The sequence below is a fragment of the Scomber japonicus genome, chromosome 2 (assembly GCF_027409825.1).
Source record: "Scomber japonicus isolate fScoJap1 chromosome 2, fScoJap1.pri, whole genome shotgun sequence".
Taxonomy (NCBI): Eukaryota; Metazoa; Chordata; class Actinopteri; order Scombriformes; family Scombridae; genus Scomber; species Scomber japonicus.
Window position 1 is genome coordinate 16,938,572 of NC_070579.1, and position 23,094 is coordinate 16,961,665.

The window sequence follows — 23,094 nt, forward strand, 5'->3', positions numbered from 1 at the left end:
AGTCCTGACTATAGATGACCCGTGTTTCTGATTACTAAGACACAGCAGACGGACACATGGACAGCTTCTGTATATTTTCTACTATAAAAGGACAACATGATTAACCTTTTTAGCACGATAGTAAAACTAAAACCATTTGGCTGGTGCTTTTAACATCTTCACTACCTTTTCTCTCCCCTACTTCGCCACACATAGTGCACCTCATACTTCTTATACATCATTGTCCTTTAAACCTAAATGAAAGTCAGCACTAAGCATAGATGAGTTCAACACACAAAAGCTGCACAGATTAAGACAATATGACATTTAATGATATCTTTTGTTGAAATAGTTGTTTAATGTGTTTTATTGTTCACATCTGTAGTACTGTGCAAATGACTTATAGTTAGATTAACTAAATCTGTTAAATAATTGATAACACATACACAGTTGCTTTGTTGAAGCAGTGAAACAAAGCAGCATTCCTTCAAGAAAAAATCATATTAATTAGCACTGCTGACTGTGTTATAATAAAAAGCTTTACAAATATAATCATATTTTGTCACAGAGGGTTTTATTTCACTGTACATGACAGATAACTGCACTGCTTCTGGTAAAATGTGTGTAAGTTGGATTCAGTCTGTTTGTGAGCATGTACATTTCATCAAACATGAGAGCTTTGAGTACTGTTAAAAAAAAAGTCAGATAAACTCACAGGACAAACATCAGCAAAAGATCTGATCCCCGTTTTTTCACACACGTTCATTGTTTAGAAAAAGAGACGCATACCACATAACTACCATGGTTAGTTCCTGGTCACGGATGCACACTCTCAGCTGTCAAATAAAGATGAATAACCATCACTGCCAGACAAGAAATTACAAATATTTAGAGGGATTTTGGTTGAAGTTCATGTGAGCTGAAATTTCCCTCCATCTCAATAACATCAACACCTCTTAGAATCAGCCTTTTATTTGCTAGCCAGCCAGAAAGGCAAAAGATATATATTTCTTTTTTCTCCGTTTTCTCAACATCATGCACTCCTTTTTTTTCCCTTCTTTCCAAACTTGGTGTGTGGGACGGTCATCAGGCTTTGTCCCCACCTGCTTTCAAGTCTAAAGGCTAAAGTTTGCTCGTCTTACTCTTTCATTTTCTGGGTGTCCAGACTTCTACACACACACATCCCCCCGAGGCGACAGCAAGGACTCCGACCTCCACACTTAGCTGACAGTTGACAGGTGTGGTAGAGTTGGTGATGACACACAGAGAAAAACATTTCAGTAATGAGGATGAGCCTGAATTAGCCAACTATGAATATATTTCTGGGAGTGTTCTTTTTGGAAAAGATAAATAAAGAACAAAATAAATCACTACTACTACTACTACTACTACTACTAGCCTACTACTAATGTATGCAGTAGTCATACAATGCAATACAATAAATTCTGCATGTGTGAATCATCCAAAATAATTGGCCCTGGCCCTGGGTGCTCTTCTTGGCTAAGCCATGGATTTTGTCAATTCCTAGATCCGCCCCTGAGGAGGACTAAAGTTTGTAATAATAATAATAATAATAATAATAATTGTATTTAGCCTATTGCATGTACATTCAGATTTTAGAGAAAAGCATCTGAAAAGCTCTGAAAAGTTATGCATTTAGATTTGTGAATATTAAATTATTAAAATCAAATTAAAAATTAAAAATGGAATTGAAAACAATTATTCCTGTCATATTCAGTGAATCCAAACAATACGTTTTTCCAAAGAAGTAATAGAAAGTGTGGGTAGATATTGATTATACAGTCTGTGATATACGCTGATTATACAGTCTGTGATAGATACTGATTATACAGTCTGTGATATATACTGATTATACAGTCTGCGATAGATATTGATTATACAGTCTCTGATAGAGTTGAGCAGCTGGTTTCCCTTCCTGTGCTGATCAGCCACGTATCGCCACGTCTTCGCGCATGCTCAGTGTCGCCCTCACTGATTGTGGAGTGGTTCCGGGGTTGATGAAAAACACAATCATTGTATTCCATTTTTTTCCTCCTTTATTTTCACATATTTATCACACTAACCACGTAGAGGGGAGTCTGAGGGTTTCTGCGGACGTCTGTAGAGATGAACTTCTTCTTTAGAGGACCGACAGTCGGGACGCAGCCGTCCGGAGCGGAGACGGTAGGAAACCTGCCCGGTTAGCTGCGGCTAGCTGAGGCTAGCTGAGGCTTTCCACCTCTGTGTCTGATCAAATGAGACCTAACACACTTTATCATATCAAATTTGTGTTTCTGTACTGAAAGATGATTTGTTATCTCTCCTAAAAAATCACCTAGAATAATATGTTAAGACACTGGGGCCTTCTTTTAATGAATGACAACAAATAGCTTGTCAGGCTAATTGGCTAACTTGGCAGATCTGTCAGTGTAACCTTAGTCAGTGCTTGTTTTACCTGCTGTCTCTGCTGCGTGTAGCTAAACAACAGAAGAATGAATGAAATAACTGACTATTAGGAGTACCAGCTGACAGCTGGTTAATCAACACCATCCAACAATATATATATTTTTTATTAAGATAGCCAAAAATAACGACAGATATATCCAATGTGAGAAATGGTTTAATGGCAAATAAATTATTCTGCATCATATAAATCAGGCCTCCATCTGGATATACCGTTCACTGTCATGTAGTGCTGCAACCTACAAGTAGTTAAATCATGGTATTATCGGATATTGATTACAGATCCCCTCTAGACGTGTTTTAAGTGTAAAAATACTCTACTGTGAATAGTAATTTGTGTCTTGCTATTGGATTTCCACAAAATAAGTTTAACTAGTTAGAAATTCCTGAAATTGACATCTACTCCTTCCTCCTCTTCAAAAAACCCACAATCTATAAATAATGCAAATATTGTTCATTTAAGAACTACTGTAATACAAGGCATCTCCTCCTTCACTGAAATGTCAGTTCTCAGTGTTTGTGCACTAGAGGCTTCAAGTTACCACATCACCCAGGATTGACTCCAGCTTCCACTTTCAGCACATACATATTAAAGTGGTTTTCTAGTGTCAAACACTGCATGATAAAGCTCAAACATTGAGCAGTGAAACAGCAGTAAGAAAAACACTTTTTGGACTTCACACAGTCCAGAAATGTGAGAAAACATAAAAAATGATATCTTCTAGCTGCTTGTTTTGTTCCAGAGATATTCACTTTACAGTAATGTGAAATGGAGATGAGCAGAAAATCCTCACAGGGTTTAATTATAATTATAATAAGAACCAATAGTTATCTTAATGCACAGTAGCATATGAAGACCATGCACAGTACTGAATGCAGGGCTCTCTTGAAATGCTTTCTTGCTGGCGTTGCAGGAGGATAATAAGCACATAAACAGATCTTTGTCTCTAAACATTCTCGTCCTGACAGCTCAGATTACTGGCTTGTCCATCCACCCAGAAACTGAGTATGTGAGTGTGTTAAAGATCCCCCAGATATGTTTAAAAATGTTAAAAAAGTTAAAATATCTTGCTAAAAAATCTGAAAATGACATCTACTCCATCTCCCTCGTTTAAAAATCCTAAAGCTACTAATGTGCGAATATCAGTCATTTCAAAAGGTCTCTTACTGCAACTACAAAGTCCAAATTACAGTTTATGCCTGCTGGAGGCTTTAAGTTGGTTATGATGTCACAAAATAATGTTCGTACGCTGGATTTAAGGTGAGCGCAGATACACTTTCTCGCACATGAATCAATCAATCTTTATTTATATAGTGCCAAATCACAACAAAAGTCATGTCAAGGCACTTTTCACATAGAGCAGATTTAGACTGAACTCTTTAATTTAATTCAAATGTCCAATTAAAGGAACGATAACAGAAAAAAAAAACATTTTGGTATTTAAAACACAAGGCAGGTGGTATTTTAATACATTTTCTCATTGTTGACATATTTAATTAAAAGACCAAAATAGTCAATACATTTATTTCACTTATTAGTATTAGTATATGTAAAAGGCTGATATATCACATTCCTCTGTGCCATAGACCTCAATTGTTGGTCAAATCATTTTTGTCAATGACCACGAGCACTGTAGTTTATTTTGATTCAATGTCATGTCCTCCATAATGATAAGTGTGTCTGAAAGTAGACCCCAACAAATGTAATGTTTAGAGTAAGGTTTTCTAAAAACTACAAGGCTTACTGAGACTTTTAAAAATGAAACTATAGATTTCTTACTGTTTTATTTCAGTGTCTCAAGAAGGAACCAGTACATGTCAGACAGATGGAGCAGGGAAGTTGTAAAGTATTGAGAGATTGTTGTATATGAAGCTAAACAAATAATGAATCCTCCATTGACAGATCCAGAAACTGTGTGACCGGGTCGCCTCATCAACTCTCCTAGAAGACCGCAGAGATGCTGTCCGAGCTCTTAAGTCCCTCTCCAAGGTAAAGTATTGATGAGAAAGTCATAATTATTTATGTGAGATTTGTGTCAAGCAACATTTAGTGATGATTTGGTGCTTTTTTTTATGCAGTTGTATTTAGTGTATTAACCTTTTTTAATAAACAGGAGTAGCTATCAACGAAGAGAAAACGGCATGCAAATTTAATCAGTGTCGCCCCGAATTGATGTAAATGGATGTCAGACATTTGTTTAGTTTTTTTTCTCTCTCCCTCGCCGTCATGTACCATTAATCAATATCAGGGGTCGTGATTAAAGCTGATTATCTGATTAAAGCTGATGAACCAGTTGTCAGGATATTCCTCTACGAAGTCACCTCTCAGTTCTGTTCATGGACAGTTTTGTTCCTGGCTGCCTCATCAGCCGTGAATAATGAGTTTGTCAGGCATGAAAAAGGGGTTTAGGAGGCGCAGGGTGGCCTGTTAACATGTACGGGGGTCAGCACTAGTCTGACACACAGGGAGAGGTGTGGAGACTTCCTGTGTTTTATAAAGAATACAATATGAAGCATGTCCGTGTTAGTTTTGCTTGTGCACAATTATTGAAACTTCTTTATTTCTCAGTTTTTCTTGTAAGTGCTGACCACAGTGTGTCATCGGTCTTTATGAGTTTTATTTTCTCTTGTAGAAATATCGTATGGAAGTTGGCACACAGGCGATGGATCACTTGATTAACATACTACAAACTGACAGGTATGTCGACGCGGGCATGAATACTAAAATGAACAAATGCTTCAAATCCATTTATGTGCTTTAGTTTCAGACACTTTAATTGATCAGTTTCATCCATAATGTTGGTAGTAACATCTGTGCTTTTCCTGCTACGAGGAGTCAAAATGTGTTTGTGAAAAATATTATATTTATGTTTTATTAGGTCTAGTATTTCTGTTTTCATGTAAAGAGCTTCATGCTTGTGCTGTTTCCCTCAAATGTTTTTATAAAGTAACATGCAGCAGCCGTGTTTAGACTTTCTCTTGTGCTCTTTTAATAAATAATCAAACAGGTCTGACTCCGAAATCCTCGGCTATGCTTTGGACACGCTTTACAATATCATCTGCAACGATGAGGAGGAAGAACAAGGTATTATACCCTCAGAACTATTAGAAGGAAAGACATTTTAAATCATTTTTTAAAAACCTGTTTGAAGATAATTCTTCTTGATTATGTGGCTACCGTAAATGATCTTGACCGACTGAACCATTGTTCTGTTTGCATGTGTAATTGAGTTCAATTCATGTCAATTGGACTTCAGTCAATTTGCATTCCCCTCCTCTACATACTGATAATGACTGTTTTATATAAAGATTTTCATCTCTCTCTTCTCTTCCATGTTTTAACCCCACAGATGAATCAGAAGGTAAAACTCTTTGAATGTGCATGATGCAAACCCCCCCCCCCCTCCCCTTTAACCACCAGCAGCACGCACAAACCCTAGGGTCCTCTTGGTTGGGCTGTTGAAAAGAAGAGCATTACTAGCCTATCTTTTTTTTTTTGCAGTGTTCAGTTTGTAAAACGCTGATAAATTATGAGGCTGTTTGGTTATTGTCATGGCATGTCTTCATGAGAATCAATGCTAGCTTTTCAGTGAGGCTTTAAACTTCCTCTCCCACCCCGCCCTCGCAGATGCAGTAACCTCTATCCCTGTCTCAGGGAAGCATAAGAATGTGTCCATACCTGGTCAGTACTGAAATCAAGCTTTCTGTGCGCTAGTTAGAGTACTGCTATATAACTAACTTCACTAAAAATCAGTCGGCACTGGAAAATTGGGCCTGAAGATGTTTTCGGGTGGCAACAAACACGCTTCACTAATACAACACCATACCTGATCCTGTCTGTTCATGACACTCCTCATTGCTCCTTTGTTTCCTCACATTTTAATACCTTTAATACCTTATTTGCACACTTGTGGTGAAATTATGCAGTTTGATTGTTGATTTTTGTTGTTTTTAAGTGTCAGTTCCAATTACAAAAAATTGCACTTCCTTGCTTTTTTCTAGTGGTATATAACCTTGCAGATAGTTTTGGTTTCACTTGCCAAAGTGTGTAAATATGTGGATGTCTCACCGTGGCAGGGACACTGTTTTTTAAGAGGTTTCACATTGTTGTTACATAAGGGCAGCGGAACAATCTGTGAACACAGCATTGACATGATATTACCTTTTATATACAGTAGCTGACATGGTGAAGGTGTTAGCAAACAGTTTACTAACAGCAGACACATAGCAACATCAGCATTCATTGAAGTCATATTTGACTCAATGAATCTCCAACTTCTGAGTAACTAAAACTAAAATTTGGGGTGACAGAGCCTTGAAGTTTGGTCTGTTGACTCCTACACTGTAGGATACTTCCTTAATTAGATGTTTATTTTATTACAGTTAGAACAATGTTGTGCTTTTCTTACTTACTTTACTTACCAATTTTTTAAAAAAATGAAAGGGGGATTCTACAGAGTTGTGAGTCCTTGAAAAGAAGAAATCAACACAGTTTAAGACTGAGTGTGTGTGTCTGTTGCTGACATGTAGCTACTTTTGGGGACACATTTCAGACTAAAGACCACTTAATTGGGGATGTTTTATCTAATTGGGGACAATAGGGTCAGTGGTTAAGGTTAGGGTAATGGTAAATCTCCAGGAAATGAATGTAAGTCTATGTAACACAGTGATTGCCCAGATTTGTATGTTGGGAATACGCATATTTTTGAGTGCAGTACTGTTCCTAACCAGCTCATCACACTGATACCATCAGCTCATCCCTCCATTTATTATTTATTCCTGTGTATAACCAGTAGAATCCCAGTAACCCCACTGAGCTCTGTTCACCCTCCCATCCATCTGTCTCCTCACCTGTGTAGTGTATCTCTTTATATTTCCAGAAGGCGTGTTCACAATATCACCCTGAGCATGTGTACAATTATTGGACAGATTTATGTTAATATTCATTAAAAGTTCATAATTTAATATCAGAAAATCACCAGTGATAAACTTTTTTTTGAGAATTTGCAGATCTTACCTCAGGCTGATTGCTATGAACAAGCCAACTGGTTCCCTCACTACATCGATGACTCCCATTGTGATATATCATACAGAAGTTTCTCATTTCATTTTTCTATTTTCCTTCACAGATGAGAACACCCAGAAGCAGGCAGATGACCTCGGCGCCCAGTTCACAGACACATTCATCCAGGACCCCGAACACGTGACCCTGCTCCTCACTCTGTTGGAGGTACTGATTCTGGTCTAGCAGAGAGACGTATTTCTTATCCGTCTTGAACAACTGCCAATACTCACATATTCATGTGTTCATTTTAGGAGTTTGACTTCCATGTTCGTTGGCCCGGGGTGAAGCTGTTGACAGCTCTACTTAAGAACCAAGGAGTTCAGTTGCAGGGCATTATTCTGGTCAGCCCCATGGGTGAGTTTCTCCTTCAACGCAGCAACACAGTCCATGACATGTCAGATCAAACTTGTAATGTCAAGATTTTACTCAGGAGGGTGAACACTCAGTTTAATATTCACAAAAGACAAAAGGTTCTTTAATGTCTCAGTGCTCTTCTCTTCAACCAGTATCCAATCAGTTTTTCTTTGTCTGTTTCTGTTTGAAGGTGTTTCCAGATTGATGGACCTGTTGGCAGATTCTCGAGAAGTAATTCGCAATGATGTGAGTACTTTTAAGCTGTTACAGTGACACTAAACCACATGTAGGTTTTTGAAAGCATTGAATACAGATCTATCCATCATGACAGTTAAGTATAAATATAATGCTGTGACAACCAAAACTGATGACTGGCGACCTGTTTTCCATCTTCCGACAGGGCCTCTTGTTGCTTCAACAGCTGACTAAAAGCAACGCTGCCATACAGAAAATAGTTGCTTTTGAAAACGCATTTGAGCGTCTTCTAGATATCATCACAGAGGAGGGCAGCAGTGATGGAGGTAAAAAAGATTTTAATGATTCAAGTTTTCAGTGCAGAGTTAACTATGATTTAAATACAGTCCTGCCTTTTGTCATTTCTATAATTTAAGATTATTGTCTGTCTTGTGATATTTGACATCCACGCAACCTCTGTCCTGTGTGCAGGTATCGTGGTGGAGGACTGTTTGCTGCTGTTGCTCAACCTGCTAAAGAATAACAGCTCCAACCAGAACTTCTTCAAGGAGGGCTCCTACATCCAGAGAATGAAGCCCTGGTTCGAGGTTGGTGATGATAACTCCGGGTGGTCCGCACAAAAAGTGACCAACCTCCACCTAATGCTGCAGGTAATGTCTCATGTTGCTCATATTTTCAAACAACCAATTAATCATACTGAACTTTAGGATGTTGTGTTAATAAAATATTCTCTGTTAATCCCAGCTGGTGCGAGTCATGGTGTCTCCTGTGAACTCTCCGGGAGCTACAGCCAGCTGTCAGAAGTCCATGTACCAGTGTGGCCTGCTGCAGCAGCTGTGCACCATCCTTATGGCCACTGGTGTGCCTGCTGACATCCTCACTGAGGTAATCACAATTATATTTAGATAAATAAAACCCACCACAGAGGATTGTCGCTTACCTGCGGCACAATAACTTGGAGACAAACTGTTGAGGCTGTCTGTGATCTGGCTGCTTGTTTTCAGACTATCAACACTGTATCAGAGGTCATCAGGGGCTCACAGGTCAACCAGGACTACTTTGCTTCAGTCAACGCGCCTTCAAACCCGCCAAGGTGAGACACAAGCCAGTGCATTGACATGTTAAATCTCTTAAATCCATTTAAAAGTAAATCCAGTTACACTGATCTCTCTTCCTCTTTGATCCATAGACCAGCGATCGTAGTCTTGCTCATGTCCATGGTCAATGAGAGACAACCGTTTGTGCTTCGCTGTGCTGTCCTCTACTGCTTCCAGTGTTTTCTCTACAAAAACCAGAAAGGACAGGGGGAGATAGTGGCTACACTGCTGCCCTCCACCATTGATGGTCAGTTACACCAAGTCATGAACTTTTATAATTGTTGTTAATCTTATCAGAGGTCTGTCGAGATTTTGTTCTTGAGATGTCAAATGCAACATCTCAGAATCAACCCTTTTTTTATAGCTTGCTTCTTCAGCAATCAGTAAAAGTTGCACACAAATAATGGCTACAAAATGAATTGATTAAAGTATTAGTAGTAAAGTAATACTTTTTAAATGCCATAGACACAATTTACAGTTAATCTGTGTTTTTAAATGGCTTGTATATTTAGATTTGACCATGTAGACAAAATGTTAAGAAATACTAATGTCCAGATGTATCTGTGCGTTATTGAACGCCACAATTAGAGCTGAAACAAGTCACTGATAAATCGATTTGTCGATTGACAAAATGAATTGGCAACTATTTAGATAATTGATTAATAGTATAATTTTGTTCTGGCAGAAAAGACAAATATTCTCTAGTTACAGCTTCTCAATTCTGCTTTTATCTGTTTTTATATCATTGTAAACTGAATATTTGTGTTTTGGACTGTTGGTCAGACAAGATACAAGATTCCATCAAGATAATAATCATCCACCTAATCAATAATTAGAATATTTGTAAGTTGCAGCTTCAGCCACAATGTTATAAATTGTTCATTTTTTCCCTCAGCCAACTCCATCTCAGCGGGCCAGCTGCTGTGCGGAGGCCTTTTCTCAGCAGACTCGCTGTCCAACTGGTGCGCCGCTGTGGCCTTGGCTCACGCCCTGCAAGACAACCTCACCCAGAAGGAGCAACTGTTGAGGGTTCAGCTCGCCACCAGCCTGGGAAAGCCCCCCGTCTCCTTGCTACAGCAGTGCACCAACATCCTCTCCCAGGTAGGTGAATAACAGAGCTGCTGAAACGGAGGAGATTTAATATGTGTGCCTGAGCAGTGAGGATTAAGAACAGGATTGTTTTTGTTTGACAAATGGACAAAGGTTGAGTGTCAACAACAGTGAAAAGAACAGTGTCACATTATTGTGGTTTTGCAGGGTGATAAGATCAACCGACGGGTGAGTAAAGTGTGTGTGTTTGTGTGTTTGGGCCGCACCTGTCCTGTTTTATTTGGCTTGGCGTCTATAGTAGGGGTGTTGTCGCCCCACGTGTTGGGGGATCTTGCTTCCTTGTAACTCTTTACAACCCCCCCAATCCCTCCCTTTCCTAACCTACAGCTAGTTATTCCTCATTAGGGTGCTACACAGGTGCACTCCTCCCCACAGATTTGGAGGCTTGTGATCCAGGTGCTCACACTGCATCCATTGCTGGAATGTGGGGAAGTACACAAGTGATCACCCGAGAGAGGTTTAGCTGTTTTTTTGTGGTTTTATCTGTGCTGATAGCATCCTAACACTCGCTTTAAAAAAAAAACAAAAAAAAACTGTGACCTTGGACTGTTTGCTGTACTGCAAGCCCTTATCTATCTGTTCAGGAAGTGTTTTGAACTTTGGGGCTTTTTCCTGTCCGAGTGAGACACCTTCACTCTTGTCTGCCTTGTTCTCTTGTTTACATGCACCTGCTTACAAATGTGCAACGCAGGCGCTGGAAGATTTTCATAAATTTTACTTAAGAGGGATATTTAATTTACACTCTGTGTTCGGATGGGTCTGGAGACAAATTCAATTGTACTGAAACATTCGTGGTTTTCCTGGGAAAATGAATTTGCACTTCCCTCTTTAAATATCCTCTGGAGTTGCTAAATCTTCCTTTTCCTTCCATCATAGTCTCTTCACTGGGAGGTTGTTGCATTCTACTAAAATGCATGAATTTACAGCTATGCAGGTGTTTCTGAGGTACTGTTATCAAGGCTACTCAAGGTGTTTCATAAGCTAGACCTGTTTGTCTGTGACATGAGAATGATTTAATCTGTCAGTCCGTGCTGCTGAGGTGAGAAGCGGGGAAACCGTCAAACACAGCTCCAACATCTTAACACATATTTTAAATGCTGCACTTTCCCCTTGGTATAACTTAAAGAATTGCCATTTTTTATTGTAGTGTAGAAACCTTTGTGCTCCTATGAGCCAAGGACCTGTGTTAGGCAAAGACTCCCTGTAGGGTCTTTCAAGGCACACAGGCCTCAGTCATGGTGCCAGACTATGAGCTATTAAGAGGGCTGTTTGTGGTGGTGTTATGGGGTTTAATCTTTCCTTGATCTGGTCATTGAGGGGTTGTTACTTCTTTAGGGTCAGTCAGAGCAGTAACCACGGCATACTTTGGGGGGGTCTAGTACATTATTAGTTGGGCAGCAGCCTCCCTGACTTTCAAAATCTGCTCCTGACTATGTGGATTTCACTTCTTGTTGGGGAGCAGTCAGTTGGAAAAATAGTGAATTTCTCCCTTAAGGTTCGGAGCAATTTCTTGCCCCAGCTATCACAGGCTGTTGTTCTTGAGAGAGAAACATGAAGCAGGAGGTCGACTGGTGAATTTTTGTGAAGAGAGCGAAGCACGGATGTTGAACCGGAGTGTTGTAGTAAAGACAGAGCTGAGCCTGAAGGCAGTGAAGCTCTTGATTTACCTGTTTGCCTGGAATAGAAATGCTGCTTTGTCACGGTGAAAGGAGGAAAATCCCTCTGACGTTACACTCCACCACATTTATCTGACAGGTTTAGATTCAAATTACTATTACATAATATATTAAACTAATAAATTATGATGCAATATTATAGAAGAACCTGTAGTATACCTATAAGCTAATCACAAACAGCCACTTTAACCAGCTACAACATTAAGGCCCCTTTTTATATGGTGTGATTTTGGGATGAAATAAAAATCTACTTTCCCCAGCACGTACTGACATTCAGCTATAACTCTTTTCAACTAGTAACTGTTCAACTGTAGTTTTAACCACAATCATCCACTCAAATACACACAAACTGAAGTACAGTATAGCTTTTTTTGCAGAGGCCGATGTGTGTTCGACTAATACTTGTCTTCATTTTACTTTCTTTTGTTTGTTCTACATTTTCGCATTTCGTCACATTTGGAGACTAAATCTGAAAAGGTGATTTTTGTAATTCTTTGTAATGCTGATATGCTGAAAAGTTTTTTTTATTTTTTATACCCACTGCTTCATTGCTGAAATCTCCATACTTCCTCAATTTTGGCATTCTTTTTATTTTACTCCGAGAGAGAGAGAGAGATCTGCTCTTTGTGAAGCATGTTGTGCATTAATTGTTAATGCACCAGCTTGTTAGCAGCCTTCAACTACAGTGTAGAGTTTATAGCTTCTACTCGTTTCTGTACTGTGTCCCAATCCGTATTTATTTTCATCAACTCGCATTCAAACTCCATGAAAACCATCTTTTTTCCTACAATTGATTTAGATAAATTGCTTGAAATTGCTGTATGTTGACTCTGAACGTCTGACCGTTAAGCTTTTGTAAAGATGAAAGAAAATCCAGCTTGTTGTAGATCTTAAATCTTTTTTAATCTTTTACCTCAATTTGTTTTCATGGAAGTGCATGATCACATTTTTATCTATTACAGTTCATTTTTTTATTTTTAATAAGCACTTCTAGTGGGTTTTGCTTTGCATGTGCTGATAGCTCGATTTTCAATTACAGTTTCAGATCACTTTGATCTAAAGTCATCAGTTACTTGTAGAATGAAAATTGCAAACTACAAAAAAAGAAGAAAAAAAAAGAAAATTGTGAACTTGTAGTTTACCTGAAGGCTGAACGTAACTATTTTTGATGCTTAAAGAGCTTTGGGTTTTTTTTTTATTACAGGATTGCATGCTCTGGTCAACCTAACCTTGTGTGAATACCCGAATGTTTCCAGGTTTTTTTTTTGTTTGTGATAAACTAATTAACTAATAATGGTTGATGTGATTGAAGTGAAGATTTTACTTAATCAGTTTGTTACTTTTTTGATCTGGGAGTCAAATGCAAGATTTTATTCCTTAAAATGTCAGAATAACTTAACACCAAGTTGTATTCATACATATTTTTTATGCTATTTTAACAGCCCCCTTTTTTTTCTATTGCTGTACTTTTATTGGATTTGATGTTTTGTGTCACATTCTGAAAATACAGAACATTTTTGGTTATGACTGGACTTAATCAAATTTTCTATGACCAGGATTATAAATCTAATACTGATTATGACCATGCACTGTGACCTTCATGGTTTAAACTCTTTTTTCCCCCCATTGTTTTTGATATCAGGCTTTAGAATATTATTTATATTATTTATTTAGTTTACATGAGAGCAGACTTTACTGTCATTCAAGACGTATTTGTAGACATTTCTTGTGTTTTCTGTTGTGTTCAACAGGGCAGCAAAGTGCAGACCAGGGTGGGCCTCCTCATGCTGCTGTGTACGTGGATCAACAACTGTCCCATAGCCGTCACTCACTTTCTACACAATCAGGAAAATGTTCCCTTTGTATCCTTGAAGCACCTCACGAGCCATCGGCCATTTTTCATTCCTCCTAATTTCTTCTAAAGTGTTGCCATTTTTTGCTGGAAAGTATCCAAAGCCTACCTGTAAATTCACTAGATGTCACTAGATAAAAGTAAACAGACATAAACTTAATCTGCTATTATTATGTTTTTATCCTCAATATGCATTAAAATCCACAACCACCTTTACAGTTTTATTACACACACAACACAACAGCAGTGATCCTGAATAGTTATTCACCTCAGTCCCTTCCATCCATTTCTACACTGATGTGTTCACAGGCCTGATAGCTTTTTATACTCAGATATTCAATTTGGATGCTTGATTTTCTCACTACAAGGAGCAGGAACATCATATTCCAGTTTCTGGTTAAAAGTGGTATTAGATTTTGAAGCCCCGCTGTGTGTAATAGGTCCTTGACTCGTTGACTCCTACAGCTGACAGCGCAGATCTCAGAAAACCTGGGAGAGGATGAAAGGCTGGTGCAGGGCCTGTGTGCGCTGCTTCTTGGCATCTGTATTTATTACAATGACAACTCACTGGAGAACTACACCAAGTAAGTGTTACCTTGAAAAATAATGAAAACATGAAGCAAGAATTATCATAGAGTCAATACCACTAATATTTTCCTTTCTTTCCCTACTTCCCTTCCTTTTTAAAAAATGCAGAAACCAGATTACTGTGATCATTGAAGAGGTGGCAGGATATTAATAAATGTATTCACAAGTGCCGCTGTAGACTGATTAAGTTTTAGCTTTTATTTACAGTTGGCTACCATTTAAACTGCAGTCCAAAACCTTAAGGTATTTTAATTCACTATTATCTATGAGAAGAAAGACAGCAAATCCTTGCATATGAGAAGCCTGGAAGCAGAAAAATGTGGTATCTCTTTTTAAAAAATGAATTAAATGATTATTCACTTCTCAAAATAGTCACCAATTAGATTTTTTTTCTGTTGATCAATTAAACATTTATACATTTCTTCTCATTGTGTTGCACATGTGAGTTATTCAAATAGTGTAATGCTCTTTTCATGTCTTTGATTTGTTGAGTTTATAACATGAAGCAAACTAGGTTTCTTTTTTTACCTGCCATTTAAAAACCTTTTAATAAATAAATCAGGTTATATCCTAAAGTGAGGAGATATCAGATTGTTTAACTCATGTAAACTCAAACTACGTCCTGTTTTAAAGTCTTCTCTGTCCTCTCTATCTTCCTCAGAGAGAAGCTAAAACAGCTGATTGAGAAGCGGATTGGAAAAGAGAACTTTGTAGAGAAGCTCGGCTTCATCACAAAGCATGAGCTGTACTCGCGGGCAGCTCAGAAGCCGCAGCCCGTCTTCCCGTCTCCGGAGCAGATGCTGTTTGACCACGAGTTCACCAAACTGGTGAAAGAACTGGAGGGTAAGTCAGTGATTTCTTTTTTTTTCTTGATGATGAATTTATCATGATAGTTGCAGCTTCATGTTGGTCTCACAAATGTTTTCACCCTCCACTCTAAACAGGTGTGATAACCAAAGCAGTTCACAAGTCCAGTGAAGAGGAGAAGAAGGAAGAGGAGGTGAAGAAGACACTGGAGCAACATGACAACATTGTAACTCAGTACAAAGAACTGATCAGAGAACAGGTGAACAGACTGAACCACGCTTCACTTCATGGTGTCTGTATTTGATTTACTCTCCTGTTGACGGGTTTCTTTTGATTTATTTGGTCCTCAGGATGCTCAGATCCAGGAGCTGAAAGAGCAGGTATCATCGATGTCATCTCAGACTGAACAGATGCAGACTACAATCACTCAGCAGGTGTCCCAGATCCAGCAGCACAAAGACCAGTACAACATCCTCAAGCTGAAGTTAGGTAAGTCTGATAAAGGGTTTGAGGAATAGAATAGGATAGGATAGATAAAATTAAATAAATATATACAATTATAATGATAACCTTTTAAAAACAGTTGTTACAAAGTGCTTCACAGAGCAAAGGAAGACAAGAAGATTTAAGGCAAAACAACAAGAAACAAGAAATCACTCAGAGCCCAAGTACAAAGTTATAGAATAAATAAATAAAATAAATAATTGCAAGCTATAATTCGAGGGCAGGAAAAGTCTGTCCGTACAAAGTTGGTTTAAGACGATACTTGAACATGGTAGAACAAGTGTTAATTCTTAATCTGATTCAGCAAATGTTATGTATATGTTTTAAAGTACATTACATACCAGGGTCTACTTGTAGTTTTAGTCTGATAACATTTTACAGCTTTATTGCTGAGATAAGGGGTGACGGTAATATGCAGCGACATCGTTAGATAAAGTTTTACAACACAAACAGAATTATAAAAAAGACAAATGTGGTTTTAGGAGGTCTGTGTGTTGTTGATAATGTTCATATTTCTTGTTCAGCTGAGTGCAGTGACTTTACGTAGCTCATATCTGGCAACCAGAACTGTCACCAGAGACGCTTAGGAGTGCCGGTTTGGGCAGAGGGATAAGAACTGTTGTTTACCATGAAATATTTTCAACATGTAAATACTGTAAATTCCCCCAAAACAACAAATTGTCACTTTGACATTATAATAATTTGTATACAGATTAAACAAATGAACTTTAAAGGTGTTTTTTTACCTACTGCTTCCAGTCTTATGCTAAATTAAGCCAACCACAACCCAACTCTGCCTCTGTATTTGATGCACAGACATTAGAGTTGTATCAATCTTCTCATCTAACTCATCTAGAAAACATAGTATGCAAATTTAACTGTTGAATACGTCCTTTAAACAAGGCTACAGTCTAACTTAATTAAGTAAACCATTATTTCAGAAGTGAAACTAAAGCTTAACACAACAGAAATGTCTCTTTTATACTCATCAGTTTGTTCTAATTTTGTATTTATGCAACATCACAATAAATGAAGCTGCTCAGGCTTGAACTATGAAGGAGGAAAATGTAGCGCAACTAATGATCTGGGTCGAGATAATCTAGTTGAATCAGAAACCTGTCAGATTGCTCGTGTTGTTTCCTTGTTTCACTGCTGCAATGCACAATGACATATCTAATTTAGGTAGCAGATAATATGCTTTCATAACCACATTGCATGGTGACTAATATTCTAAACACTGTAATGAAACTAACTGAAACACCTTAATATGATTGTTTACAGCACTGGACCTTACAATCCTCAATATAGTACAGTTACTTACCTTAAAATATATTATAATCATTTGGAAAACACCTTTATCTAAAGCCACATTCATCAAGTGCATTAAAACTCTGTAGTAAGAAACACAGACACTTGCTTTGTATTGCATATGTCAACATTTATGTCTCATTTTCTCCTGAATCTGCCATTTTAATCATGCATGTGGTCCTGAATCCAGGTAAGGAGAACCAGACTCAGTCTAACAGTCAGGGAGACGGCTCGCAGGTGAACGGGCTGCAGACAGAAGAGCTGACGCAGCTCCGAGAAGAGGTGGAGGAGCTCCGCAAGCAACACACGCTGCTTCAGACACAACTCGGTGACAAAGACGCACTCATCAACACCCTGGTAAGTACATCGTGTGTCTGTGTGTGTTATACAGAACAAAAACCTTAAATAAATGAAGTTGTTGGTGAACATAGCTTTGATATTAATAGTTTAAAGGACTTCCTCCTAACTTACCTGTTTTCTGTTGTTGTTGTTGTTGTTATGGTTATTATTATTACAGGAATAATGTCTAGTTTTCTGCAGACTAAACTTAAACACTGCAGATGGACTTCGCATAATAAATGACGTGTTACCATCAAACCATACTTTCAGAGTTCAAGCGACACACTTTCAACATTACAGAAGTGGTTGACTGCGGTTTTCCAACCAGTCAAAACTCTGAATAACAAATAAAGTCTTACAACACAACTTCCAGCCATGTTTTGTCATAATGACACATCAACTGAGAGCAGAGCTGTGAGAGTGACTGAAAATGAAGCAGCTAATTTGATAATTAATTGTTTAAGTCAGATTTTCCAAACATTCACTAGCTCCAGCTCTTCAGTTACTTTTTCTTTTCTTAGTCTTTTCTTTACTTTATATATCTTCGTATCTTTGGATTTGGACAAGATATTTAAAGACGTCACTCTGGGCTTTTGGAAATTGGTGGCATTTTTCACGACAGTTTATAAAGCCAACAATTCATCACTTTATTAGTTGCAGCTCAAATTGAGAGCAAACAATGGTTCTGAAGAGACAATCTTATGATTAGAATAGTTTCTGGAGTTTTAACTTTGTCACAATAAAAATAAAAGTAAAGATGTGAGTACGGTTTCACTGTATTTATTTTTGAATTTTTGAATTGTGTTTTACTGTAGAGGTCGGAGGCAGCACAGACAGCAGAGGGAACAGCAGAAGGATCAGACAACACAGAACTACTCAAGGTGAGACTCTCCCTCTCAAGAGGTTCAAACTGACCTTTTTTTTCTCTAATGTGTTAAAGGTTCAGGTTGGCATTATTCTGTGTTTTTTTGTTGTTAACAAAATCCCACAAAATTCCAGTCAGGATTCAAGTTATGACCAATCAGCATCCTAGAATGATTGGCCGCTACTGGCATGGTTCAGGTGTGACCTTTTAAAAATGGGTTGTGAACATTGACTGTGTATAAAGATGGAAGTCATGACAGCTCAAGTGAAGCCAAAACATTTTGATCACCCCCTGCTGGCTGGCTGCTATAAGTGAGACATGAGCCGAACTAAAATATCAAAGTACATGTCCAATAGATTTTTCACAAAGATGATTTCTGTCATTGCCATTGTTCTTATCACACTGATGTTTCGCCAAGTGCTCATTTTTCTGATAAGTTTGTTTTTAATTATTTATTTGATTATATAAAAAGGGGGTGTGACATCATGATTGACAGCTGTGACAGAGGCTCTGGTGGTTGTTTGAGGCAGCGCGTACCACTATTTAGATAATTGATTTATTGTTTTGAGTCATTTATTCAAGTAAAAATGATGAAATCTTTTATTCTAGCTTCTAAAATGTGAATATTTTCTGGTTTCTTTTGTCATCTATGATAGTAAACTGAATATTTTTAGGTTATGGATTACTGGTTGGGAGAAAGTAAAACATTTAGGTTGCATCTTGGCCTCTGAGAAAAGGTGATCAACATTTTTCACCATAGTTGTTGAAGCTGTATGACAAAGAGGAGTAAGAAATATCAGGCACCTAATATACAGCTGACACTTGATAATCAGTCTTGATCATCATTCTTGATTTTTGTTTGTTTTTGGAGTCTCTGACAAAGAGAAAAACATAATATAATATGTAAAGAATATTGGCAGGATTATTTCTGACTGTAAAACATGTTTCTTATTGTTAGGTAATGTATTCATGTGAATGTGTTGTTTGTTCCAGGAGCTGGAGGCTCTGAAGAGTCAGGTCCAGTCCCAGTCAGCAGAGATCAGTCAGCTGAAGACTGAGAGAGAAGACTTGCTCAGGAGAGCTGAAGCAGGGGTAACAAAAAAAAAGAAGCAAAAATGACACCAATGAAGAATAAATATCACAGTAAACACATTCTGTATTAATGAACCTCTCTGTGGTTTCTTGAAGTCTTCAGATGCAGTTCCCAGTAATGACGGCTCATTAGATGCCGCCAAGATGGCAGACCTGGAGAGCAGACTCGCAGCACAGACGTCTGAGACAGAAAGACTGAAGGTGTGAAGAAGATGTCTTTTTTTGCTGTCTGCTAAGTTTTGTATTTAGAAATCTTTCTTATCAGCATCTCCACCCACCACCTGCTACTGTCTTGTCCACCTGTCTCCTCCTCCTGATCTCCTCCGTCCTCTTCTCTTTCCCAGGAGGAGGCAAGCAGCCTGTCGAAGAGCCGGGCAGACCTGGAGCAGCAGCTGGCGTCAGCCACCAGCTCGGTGGCCATCCTGCAGAACGAGAAAACAAAGCTGCAAACGGAGGTTCAGGAGTCTAAGAAGGAGCAGGATGACCTGCTGATGCTGCTGGCAGACCAGGACCAGAAGATCCACAGCCTCAAGCAGAGACTCAAAGACCTGGGAGAGACGGTAGATAAACCTTTAATACTGTGTTTCTCTAAATGTATCAGGACCAATTTCAGTTTTAAAGCCGGTCATTACACTGGAACAGTTTACTTCTTATTCATTCACACCTGCTGACAGTTGTGAGGGGATAAAATAAACTTTAATGTCTTGAGGGAAATTTGTCTTGGCCAAAAGCCAACCTGACATCTTGCAAGATTATTAATAAATAATTATCAGTAATGTGGAAATAATGATTAAGTGTGAAAAGGTGAATAATTAAACAGAAAGAAGTCTGGTAAGATCAGAAAATTACAACACTTTATCGTATCGCACTTTAAAAACCAGGAAAAGACAACACTTGATGCCATCTCACTCCAAGAAATAAAACAATGGGGACACTTTTTAGCCTCACAATATGAGAGAAAAAATGGCTTTAAATACGAAATAGAAACATAGCCAAAAATTGGACTTAAACTATCAACAATTAAATGTCTAAATTGTGATTTAGTGTATAAATTAAATGTTTTTCATGCCTGCAAAAAAAGTGAAAGTACTGTTTTTAGCCAAGAATAGTGACCGCTAGAGATGCACCGATATTGATATCAGATACCAGTCTGGAATCAGTGATATCAGGCTGATTGGATGCCATTATTTTAATAAATAACAATTCAGTAAACTTATATCTGTGTATTTAAGTTAAGAAAGCAGTGATGTTGCCTCACATATCAAAGAATAATCCCAGTCTCTTCCACACAGTGAAACACACAATTTCTTAATTGAACACTGGTATCAGATCGGTACTCGGTATCAGCGATACCCAAAGCCCAGGTATCCGTATCTGGACTGAAAAAGTCAGATCGGTACTCGGTATCAGCGATACCCAAAGCCCAGGTATCCGTATCTGGACTGAAAAAGTCAGATCGGTGCATTCTTAGTGCCTGCAGTCTTGCTCTCATGCTGTATTCAGCCCTCAAACCCTTCAGCGATAAGGTAAGCTGCCCTGTATGTAGCCTAAGAGGCTAAACCTGGGGCAAAAACGTCCATGTTGCACCCCTCAGTGCTGCTCATAAAGCTGATTGCTATGAGTACAAATAGTAATTAATGAAGATTTGAATAAACACAGAGCTTTTCTCATCTGGACAGCTGAAAATGTGACTGAAACTGCAAAAGAAAAAGAATAGAAAGAAAACTACACTTGCAGTTCAGTTCGTTCAGTTTGTGTTGCTCTTTGCCTGTAAAAGTTTTGCTGGTGTAAATATTTGTTAATGTCTCTTTAGTTTGAATAACCTTTAGTCTTAGCTGAGCTCTTAGTTTTATAGTCGTGCATAGCGAGCTTTAAGCGGAATAGCTAAAAAAACACGATATGTGTGCAGACGACTCAGCTGTGTTTCATGTGTTTGCTTTAGTTAGTACTGTGACGCTTTCCTTACAGGTGGAAGATGAAGACGACCTCGACGCAAGGGACCAGACGGACGATGACGAGGAAGACGATGAGGAAGACGAGGACTAGAAAACACTGAAGAAAGGAAACAGGAGAGAGAAAGAGAGAGAGATGGAAATGTCTCTGACAGCAGGCAAGAAAAGACTTTGCAGAAACACAGACGAGAAACTGAAAAATAGGACTAATATTTGAAGCGGTTTCTCTTCCCAGCTGCCACGCTATCTTCATTTTTTCCCTTCACGCCACGTGTTCACATCACATGTTAATGTTTGTTGTTTTTTTCCGGACTTTTTCACTTGTCCTACATCCGTTTCTTCTTTCAGCTTTCAGTGAGAAAAGTTATCAGTGCGTTCATCTCTGCAACTTTTACCTTCAGTTTGGGATGGATTTTACCAGTCTTGTGTTTATTGTAATGTATTGTCATATAGTTTATAATTCAAAAAAAGACGCTACTGTAGGTTAATTTTAACTCGCAAAGTCACCTTGAAAATTTAGAGCGGAGGATTTAAAATGTAGCACCTAAAAAAATGCACCTATAGAGATATTCGATATTACTCTCATGTTATCGTAAACATGCTGGTGAGCCCGTCAGGCCTGGCTTTGTTTATCCTGCTCTATTAATGCGCTCGAGTCCTCTCACGCTTAGAATCACCCGTGTCACTGTGCCATCACCCTGCACTCTGAATTCATCCGCCTCCTCCTCCTCCCAGTCTGTTCAAGTTCAGTGTACTACAGTATTTCAACACTCAGAGTTGTTCCATTTCACTTCGACAACACCTAACTGCTCTGCGATATGCTGCAAAACAGACAGAAAACATGTAAAGACAAAAAGGATATTTTTGCAACTTTTTGTCCAGTACTGGCATCCAGCTTCTGTATGATATTGTGTAACTTATCAATTTATGAGCCACATTGAAATGAATAAAGAATCTATCGGTCTGTATGCCTGTATGGAGGAATAATTGTAGATAAATTAAATTTTACTAAATCAATGTCGAGACATTTTTTTTGTTTTTGTTTGTTTAGGATTTTTTAATGTCTGAATGTCGAGCTGAATAACTTCACTGCAGCCTAAATAAATATGATGCCCACATTTAAGCACTTTTTTTGGACACATTTATAGGCAGGTTTTCTGCAAAACACTTTTCTCGGTCACTCAACAAAATAAACTAAACCTTGCAAATTCAAAAGTTTTATTTTTTAATATTGTGTCAACACAAACTAATAAAAGAACATAGCCAAAATAAGATATTGTATAAAAATGATGGTTTAGTTTAGGATATATCTGATATGGACACACCGACTGGTATAAATATCTGACCAAGAATTTTGTACTTAAGTTTTTTTAAAGTAATGTGGTTCAAATATTTGTGTACGACTTGCAACTTATATTTTAAGACATAAAACACACACTGTTAATCACTTTTTTAACAGTTTTAGTCCTCTAACCTTCATTGGGTAAAATGCCTTTCACAGTCAGTTATTTTTAGAGCCTGTGAGGGACCTCACTGAGGAAAAAAAACAATTCATGCTCATACAGAATTAATAATCTATATGCACAGATTACTTAATTACTTAATTAGTGCTCTCAATTGAACTATTCTGCCTGTTTCCTTCTCATTGAGGGAAACCAAACACATTCAGTCAGCTGGAAGTTTGAAGAGAGTGACAAAGATGTTTCTCCTTTAACGTCATAGTAATTCAGTGATTATAAGTTTCATGTTATAGTGACAGTAACTTGCTGTTTAAAGCAGCACATTTCAGAATTGTGTGGTTACATTTTTATACAACATGTTACTGACTTATTCATTTGTTCACTGAAG

At 38.1% G+C, this 23,094-nt stretch overlaps 1 protein-coding gene across 1 annotated transcript; it reads left to right on the forward strand.

Annotated features, from left to right (window-relative positions):
* Positions 1–1,961: 1,961 nt before the first annotated feature.
* Positions 1,962–22,488, forward strand: uso1 (USO1 vesicle transport factor). The gene is made up of 24 exons (XM_053332524.1): positions 1,962–2,163; positions 4,346–4,432; positions 5,076–5,140; positions 5,451–5,527; positions 7,572–7,672; positions 7,759–7,861; positions 8,052–8,107; positions 8,262–8,382; positions 8,528–8,706; positions 8,801–8,941; positions 9,061–9,149; positions 9,246–9,400; positions 10,049–10,254; positions 13,691–13,801; positions 14,257–14,375; positions 15,041–15,222; positions 15,324–15,445; positions 15,537–15,675; positions 17,189–17,355; positions 18,153–18,218; positions 19,196–19,294; positions 19,391–19,495; positions 19,639–19,854; positions 21,263–22,488. The coding sequence occupies exons 1-24, from the start codon at positions 2,107–2,109 to the stop codon at positions 21,338–21,340; spliced, it is 2,841 nt and encodes a 946-aa protein (XP_053188499.1). The 5' UTR covers positions 1,962–2,106; the 3' UTR covers positions 21,341–22,488.
* Positions 22,489–23,094: the final 606 nt, after the last annotated feature.